At 39.4% G+C, this 26423-nt stretch overlaps 1 protein-coding gene across 1 annotated transcript in view; it reads right to left on the bottom strand.

Moving 5' to 3' along the window:
• MYO10 (myosin X) overlaps positions 1–26423 on the bottom strand; it is a 161997-nt gene that overhangs the window by 15343 nt on the left and 120231 nt on the right. The window contains exons 21-31 of the mRNA XM_051799353.1: positions 16903–17027; positions 16641–16755; positions 13536–13642; positions 12008–12217; positions 11666–11705; positions 10351–11253; positions 9263–9386; positions 7695–7938; positions 5323–5418; positions 1892–1985; positions 1088–1143 (exon numbers count right to left, since the gene is read on the bottom strand). Of these exons, the coding sequence (XP_051655313.1) occupies positions 1088–1143; positions 1892–1985; positions 5323–5418; positions 7695–7938; positions 9263–9386; positions 10351–11253; positions 11666–11705; positions 12008–12217; positions 13536–13642; positions 16641–16755; positions 16903–17027 (2114 nt within the window). The remainder of the gene's footprint in view (positions 1–1087; positions 1144–1891; positions 1986–5322; positions 5419–7694; positions 7939–9262; positions 9387–10350; positions 11254–11665; positions 11706–12007; positions 12218–13535; positions 13643–16640; positions 16756–16902; positions 17028–26423) is intronic.

Here is a 26423-nt window from a genome sequence, read left to right as displayed (position 1 = left end):
AGCTGGATAATGAGATATACAGGACAGAAGCTGTAGCAAAAGAACTGAAAAAGGAGAGACTTAAGGTATAAACTAAGGCAGATCAAGCTATCAAACAGGAGATTATGATCAACAGTAGCCAACCTTCCAGACTCCCCTCTCTTCCTTCCCAGTCTAGGAAAAAGATGGAAACCCAGTTCTTGGGATTCTTTCTGAAAATAGATTCAAACGTCTGTCTGCTCGCTTCTCTCTTTTGAGCTATGAGGGGTTCATATGTGTCAAGATAAAAATAATCTATATTAGTCAAATTTGTTTCCTAACTGAAAATCCTTCCATCCTTATGTAAAATCAGAGAACTAAAACAAAAAAAAATTATAAGACAAACAAATCCATGTGAAAAATGCTTACAAGAGAAATGCTTAATTTATATTAGCAGGAGAACTGCTAACTTAAAATTGTGTACGGTCTGGTCATTTGTGTTGCATTGCTTAGGAAACCTGGGCTTGTAATCACTGTTACTTCTGGTATTAGTGTCTTGGCAGACCAAGGACAAAGCAGTAACTTAAAACCAGCTGTTTCACACATGTGCAATGAAGAGAAACTGGAGTGAACTCCTACAGTACAAATAACACCTCACAGCCAGTAACCTTATAACCACAGTCACAGTCTGAACCCAGATTACTTTTTATCCCCTAAAACATTGTTAGTAGTTCAAAAACTAAGAATATCCTGATGTTTTTGTTGGTTTTATGCTGCACTGTCTTCTTTGTTACAAGACATTTTCATTCTGGGAAAGAATTTTCATCCCTGAAGAATACAACATTCATGCATGAGAAGCTGAATAGAAAAAAAATCTTCTACTTTTGGATCACTTTAGGAGCTGAAGAGTTCATACATGAAGCTGTGTCAGGGAAGTTATTAAAGCCCCCACAAAGTGTACCATCATTCCTATTCCATGGACATGTTTTAACAGTACTATGAAGAGGGAGGGAATAATGAACCACTTTAATGTCTGTGGCCAGTAGAACACAGAGACTAAAGTATAAAGTGTCTGATTTTGGCTAGAGAAAGAAGAAAAAGAAAGTCACCAGGCATGGTTCTGACTTACCTATCTGGATTGTCAGCAGCACAGACAGAATCAATTAGTCCTACATCGAGTGTACCCTATAAACAGATATCCAACCAGAAAATGAGGAAAACGTTTACTATTACATTACTCACAGTACTCTTCTGAGAGACACGTGAAAGGAGCAGCAGCTTTGATCAAGCAAACTGAACTGCAGATTTGGGCATCAGTTTCTTTCAACCATTAAAACTGCTGAGGGGAAAACTAAGACACTTGAATGAACAGATTCAGTAAAGATTACCTGTAGTTAAGCTGAAGGCAGCTCAAAAACTGCTCTTTTCTATGTTTCCAAACCTGCTTGAATTTTTTACTGGAAAATGCCACCCCAATATGAATGGCATCCTCTCAGAACAAACTTCTGAAGCCATTAAGCAAAAGTTTTTGTTTCCCTTTGCTTGAAATTAGGTTCCAAATGTATTCCATTTATTACCAGTGTATGTTATACAGAATGATAAATGCAGGACCAGAGAAATCTTGAATTTTCAACTCTTCGATTTTTAATTTACTCATTAACTGTATCTTTGCAAAACTTCAAACTGGACCAGAAAAAAACCACCCCAAACCCAACAGTCATTTTTCATCAAGGTGAATGATGGAAGAGGAATCAGAAGTCACACTGTCTCCCTGTACAGCTGCAGGACCAAGGACATGGAGGCTCTAGCCAGTGTCACAGCTACTGCCACACTTAAGGAAACCTAGGTTGTGACTCTCAGAAGGTGTGGCCACCACAGTGTCCCTCTTTTCTAGAAATATTTGCTTTGAAAAGTTCTTCAGATTCAGACTTACCACAGCATTCTGTGGATTTGCCTGCTCATCGTGCATCTCCCGGATCTCTTGCTCTGTGGACGCATGGACTTGACTCAGTACACTAAACCACTGGCTGGGGAGAGAAAGGCAGCAGTGTAAGAGCAGATTTTGCTTCTGCACAATTATTGTGTCACCTTTGTTCTGCAGAGATCTAGCAGGTTCTGCAGGTTTTTGAAATTGCTTAAGATTCCTTTTGTCAACAGGCATAAAAGCAGCAAGGCTTTATGTGAGTTCAAGTAATACTGGGTGCAAGCAAGCCCCTCCAGGTCTCCCATCCAAGCTCGTGTCATACTCTTCTTCCTGAAGACAAGTACCTTTTACAATAAGTGGCATCTCTGAAAAACTGGTGTAAGCACACTGAAACATCTGAGTGCCTACAGAGTATTTGTAACACATTCCACACATTTCATCTGGAATAAAATACATTACTAGCTGCACACAAAGACTTTAATGGGAAACTTAACATTCAGGTTATAAATTCTGCTGCACTGATAGCGTGACTGGTAATAATTTCTTACAGTGATACTTTTTCAAAGACAACCCAAGTCCTCTGCAGAAGCACAACTAAGAGGGAAAAAAGAATAAAAGCCCCAAGCAAATACCTCTACAGTTTTTGTTTTCTATGGAGCACTGAAAAATCCAGCTGCTGGAAAGGCCAGTGAAGTTGGACCAGAGCAAATCTGTGCCATTCCATTGGCACTGCATATATCCTGAACAGGAAAACTGGCAGAGGTTTCCAGTACTTCAGCCCATAGCAATTGCAAATGGATTTAATTCTAACCACACCTTCTGCTTCTGGGAAATCTCTATCCTCCTGGCACTTGTATATGATAAAGCTCAACTGCTCTAAGCAATCCCACTGAAATCTGAGGGCAGAGTTTGGCCTGTTCAGCAGGTTCCTGAATGCCATTCTTTGAGATATGAATTTGCCATTCTAATGAAAAACACCTGGGGCCAAGTTTTCAAAGGGATCTAAAGCACAGCCTTTAAAACAGACTCCTCACTTTACAGCAGAGGCTCCTCCACCACCGTGGAGTTGAGGAAACAAATGCAAAATTATTGGACTTGAATACAAACTTATCTTTGCTGCAATTGCTTATAGTCATGGAATTGATATGGAGGACACTCAAGAGCTGCTTCCTTAACTTCAGCATTCAAATGCCAACTGTTCCCCATAATGTAGATTTCTGGAAACTAAACTGCCAAAATAGCTTCAGAAAACTTGTGTAGGCTGTCAAACAGTATCATCCCTGCCATATCCTAAATCCTTTCTATCAGCTTACGCTTTAATTAGAAACAGTGCAAGGCATGAAGAAAAACAAAGATTTAGAGTGCCAGACCATGAAGCAGATGAGAACATATTTAGTTCTGATTCTTTTTTTAAGACTCAGAGATACCCACAGAGAGGTTGTGCTTAACACTTTATTTGCTGGAATGTAAGACAATGTCACTGAAAACCTGTAAAAAGAAGGGAAGCTATCATCTAGAGAGAAGGAACCATCAGCTGAAAAAACTACAGAAACTGAAGAAAACTAAACCTCATCTACCAAAAAATTCTCAGAAATTAAATTCAGTTTTCTTTTTTGGGCTCAGGAATTGCAAATGTATTTAAATGTGAATCTTCTATTTAAATACAAAAAAAAGACTTCATAGCACTGTATGCACATTCAGTAATAATTTATTAATTGATTTTAAAGGTAAATTCTGATTTTTTCCTGATTTCATGTAATCTTTGTGTAAACAATGGAAAATAAATTAATCATGGCACTTTGCAAAAGACAAAGGCAGACTTTAGTTTTGCTTTCTTCCCTCCTGGGACCTCCTCTGTCTTTCAGCTGAGTCCCAGAACACAAGAATAGGGAAAAAGACACGTTAGGGGTTTAAAGGAATAAACCCTCAGTAATGGCTGCCCATTGGAGCATTACTTCTTTCCTCAAATACACTTCCATGATCAAAAATAGTAATTCCTCTTTTAGGGGTGTGTGCCATGTTTCTCTTGGTTTTTGCTTTCATTTGAACAAAAAAGCAACCTCAAATCATGACTCAGCCCATGTACAAAATATTTTTTCAACAGCAGATCCAGACCCAACACAGTCCAATGATTCATAATTCACTTTTAACAATGCCAAACATTAACACTGATTTAAGGCTGTCCGCAAATCCTTACACATCTCCCTCATTAAGGTTTCTGGGACGACTGAGAAAAAAGAAACATGAAATACACTTGTGAAACAGAGTTTAATCTGGATGGTATGTTACGTGTACTATACACATCAATACTGTATAGTGCCTCCTCCTCCATGTTTGAGAAGGAATTGAAAGATATGCATGGCAACAGACAAGTCTGTGTGCTGATAATTTCTTACTGGTCCCTAGGGCAACTACACAAGTCTGACAGAAGAGACTTTAGCTAAGCCTCCATTTTAAAATATATCACACAAGAATCTTAACAGTAACTGCTAGAAAGCTCCTAAGTTATTTCAAGAGTAATTTTAAAGATTCCTAAAAAAATGAAGAAAGATTCTGTGTTGTAAGAATTGCTACATCTATCCTCAGGGTCTTGTGATAGAGGAAGGTGTTCTACCTTTAAACAGAACAAAGACACTTTTGAGCCTTCAGAGCAAAGTAGCTCAGGTGATGTTGACAAAGGCATCCTGTATTCTGGCCTTGGGGCAGCAAAGCAGTGGTTAATAAGCTTTGATTACTAAGTTGACTTTATTTAAATGCTTGATTTTTATAGGCAAACATATTATTATCTCCCATGAACTGTAGCATGGGGATTTTTTTTTTTTTAAATATGCTTTACAACTGATCTGACAAGTCAGGCTTGCTCCTCACCTAGCATCCTCCCCCTTGCTTTTGCAACAAAAGCAAGAAGACCCTTTCTAAATCAGCAGAAAGGGAAACACTCTCTTGCACACTCTTCTTATTTAAGAACATGGTTTTGCTCTAAAAAAAGTGACTGCATTACAACTTCTATCTGAAAAAATTATGGGCTTTGCTTAGGCGAACAGATCCCAACCATAAAGAATAAGGTGTTTTATTTCAGGCAGATTAGAGGGTCTTAAATATTGATTTGATCTATGCAGCTAAACACAGCAAGGTAATGCACAAGAGAAGCAGCAGTGGCTAACATCTGCCTCTCTACAGACACACAGTATTTCAGAAAGTTGCTAGGAATAGATGGGTAACAGCCAAATTCTAGGCAAATTTTCATTGGCAATCTCACTCTTCCCAGTAATGGTCTGCCACAAGATCTTCTCAGCAGGCCTTTGAAAAACTGGGTTAAATGCAATGTGTTTAACACCGCTGGAATATTTTGTGACAATGGTCAAACAAATTAAGTCAGAATGGCATAGAGATTAAAAAGAGGGGAAAAAAAAGGAAGATAGGCCTGATGATTTTCATACCTTGCATCCTCAGGAGATTCAGCAATTAAGTGGTAGGTCCTATCACCCATTATTAGATCAATACCATTTTCTTTGCCTGTATTATCAACAATCTCTCTGCAAAAAGGAAAACACCAAGATTGAGCATTACAGATTATGAACATTCTGAAAATTCTGTTCTGCTGAGAGGCTCACAAACTACTGATGCTTAAAACAGCAGCAGTCAGCCTTCATCAGGCTCATTTGCAAGACTCACAAAGTGATTTATCAGACAGCATTAATTCACCAAACTACAGTTGTGTTTTCTGTCTGTACAGTACAAATATTCAAACTATTAGGAATGTTGCTATACCAAGTTGCCTATTCTGTTACCATTTTAACAAGAAGTAATGAAAAAGTAAAGCATTATCAAACCTCAAGAGAGGCAGGGATGACTGATTTGAGAAATGGATATATTTCTGAACTGACTGCATAACCAAGCGATTTTTGGAGTGGTAAAAAGAAAGCTCTTGAAGATTAAAAACTAAAAGCAGACAAAGCCTGGATTAGTGATTCTGTGTGGTTGTGAGTCAGCATAAAGACAATTCTAAACATGACTTCCAGAAAAAGCTGAGCACTCTATGCTAAAAATGACATCTTTCTAATTTTTAGTTTGGATATCTAAGTATCAACAAATTGAACAATTTTGAACTACAGAACATAAGATTTTTTAAGGAGTAATTAAAGTATTACATTAGATTTCCCTGAAAGTTAAGAAAGCAACTTAGATTTCTTTTTTGCTGTTTTGCTGTATTTGTCTGAAGCTTATTATTTCCTTAACTAGCTATATTTTCTTATCAGCTATACTATGTTCATATATCTCTATCCTATAAGAATATATGCAAGCTCTGCTTATTGGGCTCCTGAGGACAATTTATCTGCTATCAAAACAAAAAGCTGTAATTCTCTACTGTTTTCTTTAATTTGGTTTCCTTCCCTCCCAATAACAATGTCCAAAAGAACACCCCCCTGTCCTGTGTTTTAAGTGAATCAGTCTAAGATTTTTTAAATCAAACAGGGTCCCTAATATGGAGTGGTGAAATATGTAAGTACCATGGTAGGTTAGAAATGCACTCAGTAAATATTAAAATTACCTAGAAAAGCTATTGTTTATATCTTATGAAATACAATTCTTGAAATACAAGTGCTCTTACTTTTTCTTTTAGCTATTTTATACACAAATGCTCATTGATTGAACCTACAGTTCAAGTTAGTTTCAACAACCTTCACCTGACAATTTTAAAGGTATGTTCAGCAAAGAACTTCTACAGGGCACAGTCAATGAAGCAATGTGGCAACAACAAAAAAAAGAAGGATTGAATGTATCAGAAAAATATGCTAAATAAATGCTATTGCACATGAGATAGAGTGAAATCCAGTTTCAACAAAAAAAAAAATGCAGTAGGAACTTCAGTTTCTATTCAGAGATTTACTTGACAGTGAACAGCTCATTGCTTTTACAAGGGCAAGTCAGGATGCTCACTGAAACTATTTACTGTCCTGCCTGAAATCAGGCTCAGACCAGGACTTCCAAAGAAAAGATTAATCTGAGATCTCAATTTAGTTTTAAGTTCTCTGTTAAAGTACCAAAATAAACTGGATAGTTGCAGATTACAAGGTGCAAAGTGGAATTGAGCGTTACAAACCATTTCTATTTTTCTCTACTTTGGATGAAAGCGTAGGTACACTTTATACAGAATGAGACTACCAATGTTAGCACACTTTAATTTTTAAATTAGCTAGACAATTTAGAAGGAAAAATACTATCCCTTAGAAAACTTTTTTTAATGCATGCTTCAGGAAGCATAGAATTTTAAGGCATAAGGAACTGAGTTAGCAAAACATAAGTTATTAGATTTAGTAATTCTGTTTTTTTAATATATGCATTTTAAAGAATTTTCCACACTACTACAATTATTTCAAACATGAAAAAAATCTAAATACAGACAGAAGATTCAGCTTTGACCCAGGCAAACTTCAATATATTCAGGGCCTATTAATTCCACCCTCCCCATTCTAGGTTTGCCTGCAGCTACAGACTTGGCAACATGTCCCAGATTGTCTTGGGAATCATTACAGACTAAGTAGGGCCTCCAGTCTGGGAGAAAGCATAGATGGGTTCATTATACCAGCAGTTTTCTAAAGTATTTGGCACTGGCTTAGCTCTGGAGAACTCTGTAGAGTTAAAAGAGAGCCAGCTAAGGACAACACTTGCTTTCAATAACTTCATCATACACAGTCTCATGCTTGCATTCACACAATTTGTAGGCAGGGCACTCAATGTCTTCTCAGATTAAGCTCCAAGAAGTACTTAGGAGGAACCATGGCTAACATATAAAACCATATAAACCTACTTGGCAGTTCGGACATCCATGGCACCCTTTAGCTTTTCTTCACTGTCATTTTCAAAGTACATCAACCTGGACTGTCTGAGAACAAACCATCGTTTCTTCCAGTTCCTTCTGGAAAGTGTAGATGATCCACCCCCCTTTTTATGAAGCCAACCCTGCTTAAGTGCTTCCTGCTTGGAACGAAACCACAGGAAGGTCTCATCTTTCAGGACACACCAGCGTCGCTTCCATGTGTTTATTAAGCCACCTGGCAAGATAGACAAATGTAGGTTTATATACAGTTAAAACAAACAACTATATTATAAAATAGAAGCTGTGATCACACCAAAACTGGAAGATTCTGACCAACAACACTGCAGTTAAACTGAGCTTCTGCTGTAAGCCACAACCCTCATTTTTGCATATCCTTACGGCCACCAATATTGTTGTCAATCTAAACCCCCTTAAATTATAAATTATAATAAGTCTCTATATTACAAAAATATATGTAACATATATATAATTACATATACATATATACAACATATATATAATTAATAAATTATCAAAAAGTCTTACTGCAACATGAGACTAACACTGTTTTCAATGTATTTCAATGATAATCTAAGAAAAGTTTACTGTTAAACTCTTTCCTTTCTCCAGGTTATTGGAAGGTAACAACATTTACCTCAAAACCACAAGATATGGCAAAGCTATATTTAGAGTAGGAAATATACCAGTGGGAACTCTGTCATACCAAAGTGGTAGACAAGGTACCTTGCACTGTAGTTACATAATAGTCATTAAAAACCTTAACCAAGCCAATATACTCCTGTGATCCCACAAAAACTTCTTGCTTGCTATGTCAGTAAAAGCCCTGTTACTGACTACTGCATTATTTTTCACACAAACAGAGCGATGCATACATTCATTACTGTTCCTATTCCAGGAAAATAAGCTATGCTACAGTGATGAATATCATACAAGGATTCACGGAGATTATAATTTACTAATCAATCATCAGAAGATATACCCAACAGTTTTAACCAGAGAACTGCTGTGTATGTTCTTTCTGAGTCTCTCACACCCTTTTGCTACACATAACCTTTCTTGTGTCTTCCAGATCCGAAGTGATATTTGACTAAGGTCAATAAAATTGATCTGCAGTGTAGAATGCTGTCTATGTTACAAGGTTTTGGAAGCGAGAATCTGATTTCCTCAAAATTTGAGGTCAATTGGTACAATTTGACTTCATGAGTTATTCTTCTACATTTATACTGAATATTCCATTGTTTGCGAGCCAGCGAAGATAAAATGAAACAGAGGAAGCCCAAGATATTGATCTTTCTTTGCAGAGGGGAAAACCACTGATTTAGTGGTTTTAAACCACTGATTTAGTGATTTAAACTCCTGCAGAGGGATAAGCCACTGCAAGTAACTCAATTTGAGAACAGCTCAAATTAAATAAAGTCACTTTTCATCATTCTTTCAAAAATAAGAAAATGGCTTAACTCTACAGGAATTGAAGTATAAAATATAATAAATACTTCTGGTTATTTTGTATATTTAGCAAATTCTGATTCACCCAGTACCTTTCATGTACAGAAAGCTGTGAAAGTAGGGCAGGCTGACACAGCTATACACTGAATCCCTCCGGTAGGAAAGTTCATCATCTGTATCAAACCTGGAGTCAAAATCTTCTTCACTGTCTTCAAACTACAGAAGAAAGGAAATAAAGATCAAAATCTCTCAGGAAAGAGTTTAGATAAGATTGGTTTAGAAGTCTCTAGCTAAAACATTTTATCATGTATTGCAACAACATGATTCCTCATTGTTTTTCATACATCTAACAAAGGAAGGAGTACATTGTAGTAAGTTGCAGTTTAAACTGTGTGATTACACAACAAATACACCCAGGATGGCTCTCTGACTGGCTTTCACTGCTTCAACTGTAATAGCTATTCTAGTGTTAAAGTTTTCCTTCTAAAAAAGTCAGTGTTGCTGAAATACCTTTTCACTTGGTGAGACAGTCTCACAGAACTACTTGGTGAGTGGTAAAGGAAATAATATTCTTTCAAAAATATTTGTAGGAGTAAAGCCCACAATATTTTCATAAATAGCACTGAAAAGGAGATCCTCAGTATGACTGTCTGCTTCAATAATTTTAATATCTGCCATTGTGTGAACTTTACTCTCCAAGTAATCTCAAAATATGCCTGTCATTTCAGGGACTTCTTGAAGCAGCTTATTTCCAATACTGTTACAACTTGCATGCAACTGAATCTTTTTTTCCTGAAATCAATTTCCCAACATGCTATCTGGTACCCCAGTAATAGTAACTTAAAATAATGACAATAACTTTGCTTATAAATGGCATCCAAGGCCATGCACTGAACTCCTCTAGGTAATGTGCAGTTCTGCATTATAACAGTTAAAACCATATCTGTGCAGAAGCCCAGGACTGCAAGTAGCATCTGAGCTACCTCTGACTCTAATGCACTCACCTCAGTGGCATCTAGATGGCAACAGACAACTATTTCCATATGCACTCTAAGCAAATCTAGCTACACAATGCAGACTTTTCTCAGAACAGCTACAGTGACTCTACGGGGGCACAGCAGGGAAAAAAAAATCAGAAAGCACGTATCATTTATTAGATAATAAAACCAATGATACTTACAGAAGACTGAGCTCCTTCAGAGCTAAATCGGTATGCTCCAGAGCTATTGTACGTCCCCACTGAGCACCGGTAGTCTGGTGACCACTGGCTACTGTGCGAGTTAGAGAAGGTCACACTGCTACCAGAAGTAATAGCACCATCTTCATAATCATCTTGGTCGTAATCGTAGTCCCCGTCGGGAGAAATAAGTTCCATAGAATTTGGGGGTCTACACGACACATTTTCTGGCATGCAGTATGTGGATTCACCGCTCGAAGAGTTGTGGAGACTGACTGCGTCATGGGCAGGAGGTATAAGCATGGTGTCGCCAACAGCAGGAATCGTTGGCACCACAGTATCATTCATATAGGGATCTTCTTCTGAGGAATCATCACTTGTTCTGATGCCACTGGTTCTTTGATCAGAATGGCCATGCTCACTTGGGTTGGGCGAATCCTTAAATGCATCATCATCAGCTTCAAAGCCCTCATCTACCTCCTCCTCAGGATATGGCTGGCTGAAGTTAAAATTGGGCTTTTCACTACAGGCATTTCCAGTCTGTTCAGTCAGCTCAGCAGGATACCCATTGCCCACAGAGAGAGACCTCTCAATGTTTCGGACACATTCGTCAATCTCATCAAAGTTCAGAGATTCCAGGAACTCCTGGGCTGCTCGACATGCTTCATCCTCCAGCCGCCGGAGCTCCTCATCTCGAAGTTGCTGCAGCCTCTGTAATGAAGCCTCTGTCAAGGACAGCTCCTGCTGCTTCTTTACACGCTGCAGGTCCTCGATTTCTTTTTCCAGACGCAGGATTTCTTCCACCTGCCTGCTTTCCTTCTGCTTCTCCACCTCTTGCTTCAGCTCTGCCTCCTTCTGGGCTTTCTGAATGGCGGCCAGTTCCTGCTTTTTTCTCTCTTCTTCAGCCTGCATATAAAATAAAACAAAACAAAACAAAATCAAATAAAGCCCCTAAGTGCAAGGTTCTTTCTTAAAATTTATTTCTAAAGCAGTATACCGCATCATGCTCATTCATTTAAAAGGCAGCCTACCTCTATGTCAGCAAGAAAAGGAAAGAAAAATTCAAACATGATTCCATTTGTTCAGATACTGGAAGCTCAAGTATGTGCAGAAAATTCAATCTTTTCCAGAAATTACATGAAGCATGAGGTGAAGGAAATTTCCATGCAAACAACTGTATCGAGTTTCCTTTGGTTTTATCTGCCAACTCCTGTAATAAGTTTAGTTTAAATGCTACAGATGCCTTTTATTTTTTTAATTGCTGGGTTGAGATACTCAAATAAACAGGATGGCTGAAAGCATTAGGAATATCATTTACCTGCTGGGCAAGACGCTCTGCTTCTTGCCTTTGTCTTTCCCTAGAAGTGAGGGAAGAGAAGCGGTTAGTCAATCAAGCTCAACATAAGCTCATCACATTCCTTTTCTAGAGCAACAGCTCAACTTACAGGGATCATCTGCCACATGGAAAAGAAAGCCAAAAATAAGGTCACCGTGAATGTTTGTGAATATGAAACTACTATGATAGCTACATGAATCTTTTAGCAAAAGAAGCAAAGGTTTCCAAAATCCCTTGATTTGGAATAGCCTGAAATAAAAGGCTATTTAGACCAACATCTAATATGGCACAGACAAGAGAGTGATGTAAGACAGTATACTGCACCTTTCTTCCTCCTTTTTCCTTCTTTCTTCCTCTTGTCTCTGCTTCTCCTCTAGTCGCTCCCTGTAAAGACGTCGAGCAAGCTGGCCTCGCCGCTGCTTCTGAAGAACTATGGCTGCTTTCTTTAGGCACAGGAACTTTTTCCTTCCACTGAAGGCTCTGTAGTTCTTCTGTATCACAACCACATAGTAGAGAACCTTTCTATACCGCTTTCTGGGGATGAAAAATAAAGAAGGAAAATTCTAATGAAACAATGAACTAAGGAGCAGTTGTGAGGGATCTTGCCGTGGTGACCTGCAATCACAGAATCACAGAATATGCTGAGTTGGAAGGGACCCAACAAGGATCATCGAGTCCAACTCTTAACCCTGCACAGGACCATCCCCAAGAGTCACACCACGTGCCTGAGATTATCATCCAAACGCTTCTTGAATGCTGTCAGACTTGGTGCTGTGACCACTTCCCTGGGGAGCCTGTTCCAGTGCCCAACTACCCTCTGGGGGAAGAACCTTTTTCTAATATCCACTCTAAACCTCCCCTGACACAGCTTCAGGCCATTCCCTTTGGTCCTGTCACTGGTAACAACAGAGTGCCTGCCTCTCCTCTTCCCCTCATGAGGAAGTTGTGGACTGCAATGAGGTCTCCTCTCAGTAATAGCTCTAGCTCTGTGATGGTTTCTCCACTGTAGTTCACATTCTTCTCTCTTTGAGAAGAAAGAGATTCTCTCATTGCTTTGACAGCACTTTCTGTGTGTTCATTTAAGGATATGCACATTACCTGCCTTAATGTTCTTATCCCCCTGACATGGAGATGCTAAAAGGACAGCTCTGTGTGTGTGCACACATGAAGAGAAAGAATATACATAGATAGTCATCTCACATCTCTGAAAAGAAAGACCATCGACAGCAGGATAACTTTGTCATTAAAAAAAGGATATAGTTTTTAAGTAACATACTGGTCAGAATATAAGAACAGGGCTAATATACACATGAAAAGAAATTACCTCATTATGCAAACAAGCTTTCTTAAACTGTCCTCAACTGACTTGTAAAAAAACCAGAGAAATAAACAGATGGGATGAGTAACTCCACCTACCACATAATGCGTGAAGCCAGGTAGATAAATGAAACATTAATCAGTAACCTAATGTCATGGTTCTCTAAGAACCAAACAGATTAGTTTTATTAGCCTTTTCTTTTCTCACCATGATGAAGCAAAGATTAATCATGATCTCAGCTGGTAACTTGGGGCCGCCCCACTAGGTGCCATCCACCATGGATCTAACACCATGGATCTAATGCCATGATACAATCCAATGGATACTGGCTGACCTCCAAATTTTTGCACTGTCCTATTAATTATATTAAAACTTTGTTTTATTCATGGGTATTTTCAGCTGGTATTTTCAAAAGCCACTTACCGTATTTGAATGCCTGGTCCTTAGAAAAAGTTAAGAATCGTCTCAGAAGGATTGACATCCCATCCACTTATTTCAAATCCTGATAATTAATATTCTCATCTAGTCACTTACCGGGCTGCGTAACCTAAGATGTGTGCTCGGATAATCATTGCTGCCTTGGTGACTTCCACTTCTCGCTGTTTCTCCAACTTGTGTTCCAAGGATTCCCGGAGAAACACCTACGTAAGAAAACTTCTGGTTTAACAACTTTTGGAGAACATTATATTTAAAGGACAGCCATGGTGCTGCCAATATTAGTCCAAACAGTAAGCCTCAGCTTTGAATTCAGAGACAAATGCACTATTTCCTCAGCAGAAAATAAAGTATTCTTTTAAAAGAAAATATTTGTAGATGATCCTCTAACCTTGGATTTCAGTGGGAAGAGTGATTACTGGAACTTTTAATTAGGAGCAGGGTTTTTCCAAAAAACCCCATAATTACTGAATTCATTGAACAGCCTTTCCCATTAAAGATTAACACAGGTCAGAGAAGCTGCAGGACTTATAATGAACTTCCCATTTTGAGGGGCAGTAATACCACCCCAAAAATTTAGCTGTTCCACAATCACATCAGATTGTGACTTACAAGCCTTGCTGCTTCCAATGACACTACTATAGGACTGCAGAAGTAAACAGAAATGAGAGTGTTTTCATATTCACATTGACTTGACTGTGCTTTCCTGCTGTTACACAGAAAGAGCTGCCAGGGTCAGACACCCCACCACAGCCAGCCACTATCCCATGGGCAGACTGCTTCCCAGGCTCTCTTCCAAGCACTAACCTGGATCACTCACCTGAACTGCCTAGTGCCTCTTAGAGGCAGCTTTAGCATGTGGCATTGACATACGCTGAGCTAACACAGCTTATTTTACCTTAAATGAATAAAACTGCTTCTCCAGACAAGTAGGGTCATGGGGAAGGCAGCTTCCCTCTTCCACCTGCCTTGACATCTGCTCTTTACCACACATTCACATACTGGTGAGCTATCTGCTGTCAGCGCTTTTTGCAGCTCTTCTCAGCTTCTCTTTTCTGAAGGCCAAGTCTGCTGGTATCAGCTATAGGTGACAACAGCCTGGCATGCCTAACACATGGGCAGCTGAAAATAGCCAGTGCAGTGATATGTTGATTAAACAGGATGAGAGCCAGGCTGCACACCACAACATGGCAATAAGGAAAGCTCACGGACAGGGTGGGATCTGGTAAGGGAGAAGGGCTGTAAAGACATCTAAAAGCAGGAATCTTTCCTTGAAGTGTTTTAGGTTTTCTCTTGCTGTGAAAAAAAAAAAAAAGCACCAACCTAAAAAAAGAACCCCAATGGACTTCTGGGGGTGTCCAAATGCAAAAGAAGGTAGTTTTCCCTCTGCATTTATGTGAAAAAAAGCCCATCATCAAAGCCAAAACAGCAGCACTCTTGAGGAGAGGCACAGTTGTGAGTTTTGAACAAAACTAGAAAGAGACTTTCTAGCACAAATTACCCAACAGTAAGGAACATAAAAAGTTCCACAGAAAGTCTCAGAGTTCCAATGTCTAAGTTGCACTGGGCAGCTCTTTCTATACAATGTTTTTACTAGTGGAAAAAGCCTTTTCTTTCACTCAGTGGGCAATGTTTCTTTGCTCTGAACACAGTAGCTTTAAAAACACACCAAAATTCTGCTTCAGAGAGGCATTCGGCTACTTCCTGAATAGAAATGGATGTTAAGCAGTTGTTAAGCTCAGGTTAATGCCTTTTCCTGAGCAGGTGCATTGCAGTTGGAGATGTAAAAGACAAGAAAAAAAAAGTCACACTGAAGCTAAATCATTGATCAATTTTAAATAATGTAGGGGCAGGAGAGTGCCCCATCCCATGTTCAGTCTGAAACCAATGCCCTCTTGTTTTCCTCTACAATAAGCTGTTTATGAAGACTCTTACAAATGCACAGGCAGCTCCTGGGGGAGGACGAGCCCAGGCCCCAGGGAAGTTACAACAGAACTTTGACTCCTGCCAAGGTCCTGACGAGCAGCTGATTAAAACAATTTCAGGTTCTGATAAATATATGTCCCTAAAATGCCAAAGCACTCTCCGGCATCCATGCATAAATACTGTCAACACACTATATCAATAGGAAACACAGCCCAGCTCTGCAGCTGAATGTTACCACTGTACTGTCTGTAAGCCATTGTCTACATAAATGGGATGGAAGATGACATCAACTGCTAGCAGGATATTTCATATTCTATTACAGTAACTGTAAAATGATTAAAACAACTTTCCCAACAGAAATCTGAGACTCCTTAAGCACACAGAATGGAAGAAACCCTTCAAAACTATGAAGTTCTCAAGAGAAAAGGATAAGGGGAAGTGTGTTTCATACAGAAATCAATAAGATTTTAAAAAATATTTTTGCTACCTTATGGCACTGAGAAAGGTTTTAAAAAACTTTTTAATATTTAGAAAGTCTCAAATCTTGCAATGGGGAATCTTCTCTTGAGTCCAAAATGCTTGTGAAAGCATTTGTTAAAGTCCAAGAGCACAAATCACAAGCTGTTTTCTGAAATCAAACTTGCAAAATGAGCATGCAAAAACACTTGGATTGTTTTACTTCTCAAATTAAAATTTGATTATTTTAATTAAAATAATTTGATTTAAAAAAAAAAAAGCTCTGGGCTACATCAATGTCTAGTTTACCTCTGAAACAGATTCTCAGATTAGAATGACAAACACACCTTGGAGCTCAACTCTGCCACATGAACACTGGCTAAAATTCCTTCCCGATTTCTGCCACTGAAGAGGCATCATGTAGGTGGGTTTACTAGTATGAGTGGAGCTCCCTGCAGAACAAAAGTGTTAGCTCACATGCTCCATATTTCTAAAGATGATAAAATCCAAATGCCATATTTCAAGTTCTGATCCTCACCAGTGCTATCACTTGTGAGCAGTGACAGAAAATTCAAGTGGACTCTTTCTCCATGACTGAAATCACCAGTCAGTGTCTAAGTGCCTTGGACAGCAAATTCCTCAGCATAACCATTAATTGTTGCTATAAGAGTTTCAAGAGCACCAACAGGCATGCACAGCTTCTTTTAAGGCCAGAAGTAATTACCATTACAACTACATTTCTGCAGCTGTGCAGTCTAAATCCTATCCCCTCAGCTTTGTACAAGCACTAGCCCCACAATATGCACAGTCAGATTATTTTACCTTATTTTTTCCAAGCTGCCATTCAGTGCTTGTGTTGTCATACAGACGAAGTAGGACAGCACATTTTTCATTTAAATCTTCAGGCAGAGTTAAGTTTCTCATGAGGACTTTATACCTGGCAAACAAAAAGTATTTATTGCTTCATTTAAGTTCTATTTTTGCCATATTGTTTTTTTTTTCTTTTTACTTTTATTCCTCAACACAGGAATGTTGGCTTAGTACCCGTGATTTACAGCTGAAGTGCACAAGTCAGTGTGTTTACCTTTTATAAAAGTCTTGAAAGGGCCTCCGGACTGGGAAACCAGCCCTCCGAATCCTGACCGTCTCCAACATCCCAGAATAGCGCAGCTGGTTAAGCACCACTGTCTGATCAAACTGGTCTGGCATCTAAAATGAGCAGGTTCAAACCAACAGTTTTAATAGCAATGGTTAGAGATGTCAGGGGAAATAAAGAAAGGGAAAATTGTATGAATCTGAAATGCACAAAGGTTTAAAACTGGCTACACAATGTCTTACAGGATATTAGCAGTTCTGAGCATACAAAAATGTATCTACAGAGTGAAAATCACACAGTAATTACACAGTATCATTTCCACAAACACAGCATTTACAGTCATTTAATCTAATCAGCTCTCTCTTTTCATTTTATGTATATTTGCAGACCATCGTTGTGCAGGAAGAAACAACAGGAAGATGCACAGGCAGCTAAGAGGTCAACAGCTGTAAGCATGACTATTTTGCTTCTTTAGCAATTGAATTTAAAGTCCCTGTAGATGATTCCAAATGTTGAAGATACACAAATACAGTGGTATGATTTTAATAAAAAACAAAACCAATAAGCTGTATTTAGAAGAGTTTCTATTTGCTGCTAAACAGTAAAAATATTCTATTCTGTAAACAGAAAAAAAAATCTGCTTATCTGAAGTAAGTTTCCCTTAGTTTGCCTGAAGTTCTTTCAGTATAATTTTTCATTTAGAAAGCAGATAACCCCACAGCCACTCAGTTATGAAAACCTGTGAATACTGATCAGTATGATTCTGCTGCTGGGAGCCTCAGCGATCCTGTCATCCCATCTGAGAATCCTGTGGGTCACCTGTGCTTTCACCATCCTTTGAGGTAAACCAGCCACAGCCATGCAAAGCTACTCAAGATAGCACTAATTGCTGCCTGGCAAAGCACGGGCAACCCCTGTACTGAAATGCCACATGTAAATAAAACATTTAATTTATCAGCATGATTTATCATCATCCACTTTAAACCATCATCTTACCCTCCTGCACAGTCATTTGCAGGGCTGCAGTACAGTGTTTAGTATTTTGCAAGAAGTTCAGACAGGGGGATCTCACAGACACAGTCAGGGGTTCACATAAAGACCTGAAGGTCTTCAGTGACAGGACAGCAAGATCAAGCACTGGGCAACTATAAGTCAGAGGACTCTCTTGGTATTTAATGACAGGCTTTAATCATGTCTCTTGTTCAACTTAGCAAATAAATTACTCCCCCAAATTCAGGAAAGCAGAGACTCAAAAGTTCATTTCAAATATCCAGTATAACCTTTTCGATCAGTGCCTTTATCCACAGAACAAAACACTACATGCTAATGATGACACCTCTGAGTTGTCAATTAGTTAGCTTCAAAAATTTTGATAGATTGGCTTCTACCTGCCTCCTTTAAAAGACAAAATGTCTAAACAAAAAGTTTGCTATTGCTCCTTTCATTAATTTGTTTTCTGGAGCAGAGATGGGAGGCTCCTCTGCAGATGCAGCAGCCCTTCTGCGCTGAGCTGCTGTAAAGCTGCACAGATGAACGCTCCCCATCACTCACTGTTCCTCCAACAGAGAAAGACTTTCCAATGGAAAAACACCACAGCCTGGCCCTTCCTCCACAGTCAATAGCACCGAACAAAACTGAATAAACATTTGTGTTCTATAAAGTGGCTGGTTACCTCAGTGGGCCTTGTCCTGCCTGGGGTAATTAACACTCCGTGTGTGCCGACAGGACCCAGTCTGGTGCCAGTGGGCAGACTGGGGCTATGGAGAACATCAGCCACTGCCAGCAGCTCCTTTTGCCCTCTCTCTGAGACAGCATCCAAAGGACACTCTAGAGCTACATCAACTCTGGACCACTCTGGCTGTTGTTACATTAATGACACTGTTACAAATGTGATTTAACGTTTTATTTCAATACCCATATGTATAAAAAAATGAAAATTCCAAAGGGGAAAAACGCCTCTGTGAAAGATGCCAACAAACTCATCTTTCTCAACAATGTGTTTCATTTGAATTTTGTCACCACGAGTAAAATACGCCATGAGCAAAATCTTTGTATTTTAGTGAACACACAGCATGAATGCTTACAATGAGGATATTGATATTGTCATGACTGGTATTGCCAACAGTGTTTTTTATATGTCTCCACTTTAAGGCAGCCAAGTGACTGCTGTTAGTTAGGGAACTAGCCTGGCAAAGCTGCCCTTTGCATGTCCATGCACACGCCTGTCTGCCTCTTTCTGTGCACATGACTGATGATGCTTGACAGGAAAGGCAGGAAAGGACATAGATATACGCACAAAAATCATAATGAAAAACATTCACTTTTCAACTTGCGTACCTGAAGGATGATGCTTGCCACAAGTGGACACAGGTCAATATATCTCTTTTTCTTTAACAATAAAATTACTTTTAGTCCATTAATCCCCCCCAAACTCACTGGCTCAAAAGGTGACATTCTTCATGAGACTTGCAAACACAACACTATTTTTGGTGCGTTGAGATGGGGAAGCAGATGCATAGATGGGAGTGGGGATACAGGTGAAATGCTAGTGACATGACAGATGTCTCTCTCACAAGGCAGCATTTCCCTTTGCAAGAGAGCACCTCCCACTTTAAAAGCCAGATGGCTGCTGCACCACCTAACCTTTTTATTGTCACCCCCAGGCACTTAAAGAGTCAAAAGTCACTCACACAGCTGGCTTGAAAACTCATGTTACTGTTTTAAAAAACTTTTTTGGGTCACAGAGGAAGAGGCAACATTTTCATAACATTTTTCCTGTAACTACAGAAATTTGAAACAGTCTTGCTCTGTCATCAGAAGATGGGCTAGTCACACAGACATCTGATTTCAAATACTTGCATTTTTAAAGAAAACCATGAAACACTGCAAGAGATGTTAGCATGGGATCAATGCAGGGCAACATAGAAACCATTGCAATTTTAATCACATACTCCATCACTTTACATTGCTAGTTATTTTTAATTACTCACAGACACGAGGTTATTAAATTGGAGAGTCAAATCCTCCTGGCATATCATTGGAATTACATCTGCAACAAGTATGGCTGCTCTGAGTAAACCAAGGTGGTGGTAAGAGATGTGCTGGACTCATCTCTTGTGTTTTCAATACGGAATACTAGAAGATACCCCCCATTGCTTGGGGGTTTTTGACTGAGCCGTCACAGCAGCTCCTCACTCCTCAGTATGGAGAAGAGCTGCAGCTGGTCTTAGAGGGAGCCAAAACCCTAAACACTGAAATGCATCCAAGGTTTCCCATATCTAACAAAACCAAACAGAAGTAACAAATGCAGTTCATATATACTGGCAGCCACAGCAATACAGCAGATCCAACTTACAACTTGCCAAAACTCAGGTAGTTTTACTCTGTGGATGAAGAGGATTTCAGCCTCAATCATATAAACACTTGCAGGCAGGGATAACTTTAAGCATAACTTCAGTCAGAAGGACTCCTCATAATTAAAAAAATCAATTGCATGTGCATTTATTCAACAGGAGTGCAAGTACTGCATATACCCCACTACTGAACTGGAGATGCTTCTAAGACAGAATGTCCCATCTTCACTCCAACACTGCTCCGTGCAGCACTGAGTTAAATTTGCATTACTATAAAATCTCCATGCCAAGGGAGATGGTAGCTGATGTTCAGCCTTCTATCTTTACTCGTGCTCCTTCAGACTTCCTGTGCTAAGCAAACCAATTTTCCAAAATGATACAGGATGGGACTCATCTGTGGAGTCTGCTAAATTTCTACCATTATTGCTGTTAAAACTGGACTCGTTTCACAAATGAACACTTGGGAAGAAATTGTATTTTGTAGGAAAATTTCAGAGAGAGAACCATGAGTGATTTTAGAGCAATACATCTTCCACAGTAAAAATTTGAAATAATTTCTAAAACTAAGACTCCTGCAAAGTAAAATCAAATTTATAAGAGAGAAGGTAACAAGAAAGGAAGTCAATTGATAGTTTCCAAAATTGTCTGAGATGCAATCAACTCAAATTTCAATAGATAGTTCACTTTTATCATGGAATGGCACCACTAAACAACTACACACAAAATCACCAGACAACAGCTGGAATCACACCAGTCACAGCCATGTTGGGGCACTGAGCAACATAAGTGTGAAATTAATAACTACAAGTCAGGTCTGTTCTACTTGATAAGGGTTGTTTTTTGTGGTGCAGACACAACTTGTAATTCATTATTTCCTGAATCCAAAAGTCTCCACTGAATTTGTGCCAGACAGCACCAACGCCAAGTCTTTAATGTGACCTGGAGTCTCTGCTGATGAGACTTTGGCTCCTTAAGCTGCTAAATGCTTGCTCTGATCTGTAGTGAGTCTCCTAAGGGGCAAAGCTTCTGCCTAAAATCACAATTAGAAGCACCATTAGGACAGACATCTAACACCTATGGATAATTTTAGTGATAAAATAGTTCCTTAGATTACAGTCTGACTGAGCTTTGAAAAAAACACCATCCCTTTTGCCTGGACAGCACCCTTAGTGAAGACCCCAAGCATCCGAGTAACACAGAGAACACAACTCTTTTTCGTTCTTTGAATCATTTGCCCTGTTGAAACACAGAGGATACCTGACTTCACTCTGAGGAAATCCTTCTTCCTTTCTGAACTCCTGGCTGCCTCACAAGAGTACAGGCACAGTAATGACAGATTACAGTAGGCTCACAGACTTTATGCAGGCAGGAGGGATTTCATAGAGAGACTGGGGCAGAGGGGGGGGCAGAGAAAGGGAAAAAAATCCCAATCCCTTGCTTCTAGATTTCTCTCTAAGGACTTGAGTAGAACCAAGTCAGCTTTGCTTAGAAATGTCTTAGAAGTGTTGATTTTCCTGGCTTAGGAAAGTGTTTTGTGGAAGACACATGCAGAGAAAGAAAAGAGGATGTAAAAAAGTAATTTTTTTATTTAAACACCAGTAATTTTTGTCCATGTCTTAGTTTTTTTAAATCTGCTCTTTTACTCCTAAGATGAAGTCCTCGCAGCTTTACTCTGGAGAAAACCAGTAGCAAATAAAAAGAGGTCAGTCTTTCTCTGCTTTAGCATAGGTTTTGAACTTTGATGACAACAGCTTCAACAGATTTTCAACCTCAAAACTGTTGCATTTCCAGCACAAGGAGGACTGTAATCTGTGGGTGTCCTGCCCAAGGACCTGGAGCATCAGGTCCCACTCACCTAAGAGCCTATTTCAAGGAAAGAAACCCTCTCTGGTCTTCTCCAGCATGCAGTTAGCTGTAACTGGAATAGGTATGGGTAGAAACATAGACAAGTTTGATGCCTGCTTTGTTTTGGAAGACATTCCCTTACTGTCCCAGAGTATTTGTGTTCAGACAAACACTATAACAGTACAGGAGAACAGAATCTAAAACATGCCACAGCTAAAGTTTATTTGGGATTTCTACTGTATGGCACTGGCAAGTCAAGGAATATTTGAAATCTGAAATAACAGTTAAGTGTTTTGCACATCCAAAGTCCTCCTGGCCTTTATCCACACACCCACCCTAAAACCCCATAAAAAGACTGTAAAAATTACTAACACTGCTGGTGATAACTTGCTAGAAAAAGTGCATGGGTATACTACAACAACCTGTGTGCCTCAAAAAAAATTCTGCTGCAAACTCCGTGCTGGATTTCACTGCAAATTCAGTAATGATAAGCTGGATCTTTGGTACAGTCTCTACAGGTCTGAACGTGAAAGCGCTGCATTTACCAGCAGCAAGCAGTTTACAGGATTAGCTGATCTCTTCCAATTCCAACTACTGCATTTGACCTGCATGACTCATCTTCCAGCCCTGAGTATTTCAGATAAGAGACAGACTTCAAAATTAGCCACCCTCATGCCACAGGTTAGAGTTTCCTGTGATAAAAATAGTACTGCATAGAAGGAACACTGTAATCTTAGAGATCTTCTACTGTACCAAAACACTCAAAGCAGGAGACTCAATAAATGAATGTCAAAATGCTTTTGTATTTATATTCAGCCTATCACCCAGCTTACTTTACAAGCAAGGGGCATCTCAAGGTCATTTTTAAGACAGCAGCCCATTACAGAGATGTGAAGTAGTACATTACCACATTGACTATTTGCATCAGTGTTTGAAGATTTCAACTAGGTCAAGACATTAGATACATCTACAGAGATACTGTGGTCATATTTCAGGTCATGCTTGACTATATTCAGCAAAGATAAAAACCGGAACTAACTTCCTTACTGGGGAAAAGATGCTCAAATGATTCTGACTGGCTTGCTGAGATTTCATGCTTTCATCAACAATGAACAATAAAATCACAATCCCAGGTCTATTTAATCTACTTTTTATTACCTATTGTCACTGTACTCTTGTATTTCAGAGTAATCTGTTTGTTTGATTTGTATAGACCAAATGATACCTCTGAATAAAGACACAACAGCCTCTTTGTGAACCTTCCTTTTTAAAGGTATCCGGAATTTCTTCTAAAGGAAGACAGAATTTGCTCTCTCTCTCATATGAGCCCAGAGGAATGTTAGCTACTCAAAATAACTGTCCTTTCTTATACACTGGTTAAAACTTTGTGGAATAGGAATGGGTTTTTAAAGGCACAGGCTTGAACATCAGAGATACTGAAGTTTTCTAAGTGCATATATAGAGCTCTGTAAGTGGTTGCCTAAATTTTCAGCTAAAGTGAGCCCTTGTTGCTTGAATACATTATTCAGGGACTCCATTGAAATGCACAGCAAGTCTCATGGGCTGTTAGTCCCAAAACAGCAACTGCAGGGCCATCCATGTGAGACAGGCAATTAAAAGCATTTGGGAAACAGGGATTTCAGTTTTGAAGCCTTGCTGGCAAGGTCTTAGCACACTGACAGAAGGTGCGACTCGCAGCACGGACCCCAGCTGGAACTTTTCATAAACCCTCCTTTCCACCTCTGAAAAATCTGTTGCCATTTCATCTGAGGTCAACCTCACTAAAGCCTCCAGTCCCTGCAGACTAAACCCCAATCTGGTCTCATCCTCCCCACACTGTGACCAGTCAGCGGGCTTCTTCTGAAGAAAATCAATTAGGCTCCCTGAGTCACAGACATACCATGAAGAAACATGCAGTGAGGTACTAATTGCAATCACAGCTATCCTTCCTTACCAACTCCATGTCAAGATATCCAACACCATCATCACACTGTTCATTACAGTAGTCAAGAAAACTACTGCACACACTACTCCATGTCTGCTGAGGCTGCATACAGATCAAATGCAGATGGCGAAACCCTGACCCTCCATGTCATCAAATAACTTACATGGACTGAGACCTCACCCTTCTTTATTTTTTTTAATTATTTTTAATTTTTCCCTGTACTTTCACTCCTCCACACCAGACTTTTCATCTACACTTTACAAGTTTTTCTTTGTTATTCAACAATTTGTTGGCAGGCTGGGCATATAAATACATTACTATACTTAAAAGCAGTAAATAGTGTTTTAGGATGGTCCCTCTAACATGATTTCTTCAGATAATGGTGCTTGGTATCAAACATTTATTCCCAGAAGACATGAGTTTCATCAGGGACAGAAAACTAGGATGAAAATACTTGAAAGAAATGTTTAAGATGAATGTCATCTGTCATAGCCAAAGTCTGACTTGGCTGTAAAACCTTGTAACAATCCATTAAGAACCTAATCCTGTGTGTTCCTAATACCTAGTGTACAGTTACTACAAGTAATCTCACACTTGAAACTCTCCAAGAAGCTAGTTCTCACTGAAATGCTAACACAGTATCACTTCAGCAGTACATTCTCAAATAGTATTGCAGATAACTTTGACCCACATTATCACAACTCTCCTTGCTTTCCCTGGTGACACTAAACTGAGCAACCTTTTTTCAGACTACAGCTCCATGCAGGGGAAGAGAGGATACAGGGCTATTGCCTCCTCTTCTCTATTGCAGCTAAGTAGAAAGGAGGAGGTGGAAGAACCTCACTTTCAGCTCATGGGTGGAGGGAGCTAACACTGCGCTCCACAGAGGGACAAGAGACATCAACTTGTAGAGCACAAGAAGAGTAGAAGAGGATTCCAAATCCAAATCTCTGCTTCAGTCCTGAGCACCTTCCTGCTGCTTCTCTAGGTCTCATCAAAACCTATTTCTTTTGGACCCCAAGCCCAAATGCCATTTACATCTTGATATTCTTCTATTCTGGGGCATTGCTTTAAAGAGAATACTAAAAACTCTCTGCTATTTCAGAAGTCAGTTTAGCGATTTGTGGGCTAACCTGTGCTCCTCTGCTGTGAGACTGCTACTGAAATGTGATGTCTGGTTTTGGAGAACAATAAAGGAGATGGCTACACTGGAAACCATTTAGGTAAGAGCCATGAGAATAAAGGTCTGAGTTCAAAAAGGTAGCAAGGAACTTGAATAAAAGCCTTGAAGAGCTCATCAATGAGAAAGTTGAGAGGTCCTGACAATAATTGGGGAGTAGCCACACCAAGAGCATACATTCAACAACAACAACAACAACTAATATCCAGCAGATAAGGACATAAAACACATGAAAATCAAAGATATATCCAAACCAGAAGACACAAGTTTTCTCACTGATTGCATTCATTTGAAGAGCTTATCCACGGTGGTGGGACCATCTCAAGCCATCAGACACTTCAGAGAAAACACAGAATGTCATCCTCCTTCCAGCAGACATTAATGGTTTCCTTACTGTTTGTCACACACCGAGTTAGACTAAAAGATCTAACTAGCCCTCCTTCAGCATGCCATTCATAGAAGAAAATACTACTTTTATTTATTTTAAGAAACTTAATGCTGACTTCTGTAACCTTCATTACTTATGCAAGTATTTCATGGTCCAGCAAGGGCAGACTGGCTCAAATTTTACTGTAGTTGACTGTCCATGAAGACACAGGTCGCAGCACTAAAGACTATCTTAGATTAAAAGTCCTTACAAAGCCCTCTCATATTCACCACAAAATAATAAAAATCTCCTCCAAATGATTGGCTCCAATTTTCAAAAATGGGAAAGGCCCTGCAACAATCATGAATCACACCTCTGCAAACTACAAGGTTTAGAATAATAAAAAAGTGTGAGTAGCTGATTTAAGTGCCGAGCGTCCATGTTTGTTGTATGGCCTCATGGAGCAGCAACTTTGTAGCTAAAAGTCAAAATCAGATTCAAGTAACATTAATAAGTTAGTGCTTGACTGCACCCCTTTTTCAATATTGAGGCCACAAGCAGTTTCTCCTTCTCCAAAGCATTTAGCCCCTGCACATGGTTCAGTCTCTCCGTGTCCCATAAAAGATGCCTACAAAGCACAAGGCTGACGTAATGCACAGACTTACTCAGTCTGCTCGGTGCTTTCTCAAGCAAGGAAACATTCCAGTGTAATTCCTCCACCGAAAAAATATGTGGTTTCATAAAATTATCTCCTAAGTAGTCCTTTCCCTCCTCCTTCCTGTATCAAGCCTGTTGTTCGAAAGCCATAATGGGAAATCA

The sequence above is a fragment of the Manacus candei genome, unplaced genomic scaffold (genome assembly GCF_025592945.1).
Source record: "Manacus candei isolate 608988 ecotype Guabito, Panama unplaced genomic scaffold, ASM2559294v1 h1tg000049l, whole genome shotgun sequence".
Taxonomy (NCBI): domain Eukaryota; kingdom Metazoa; phylum Chordata; class Aves; order Passeriformes; family Pipridae; genus Manacus; species Manacus candei.
The sequence above is the reverse complement of the archived record's forward strand: the minus strand, read 5'-3'. Positions and strand labels throughout refer to the sequence as shown.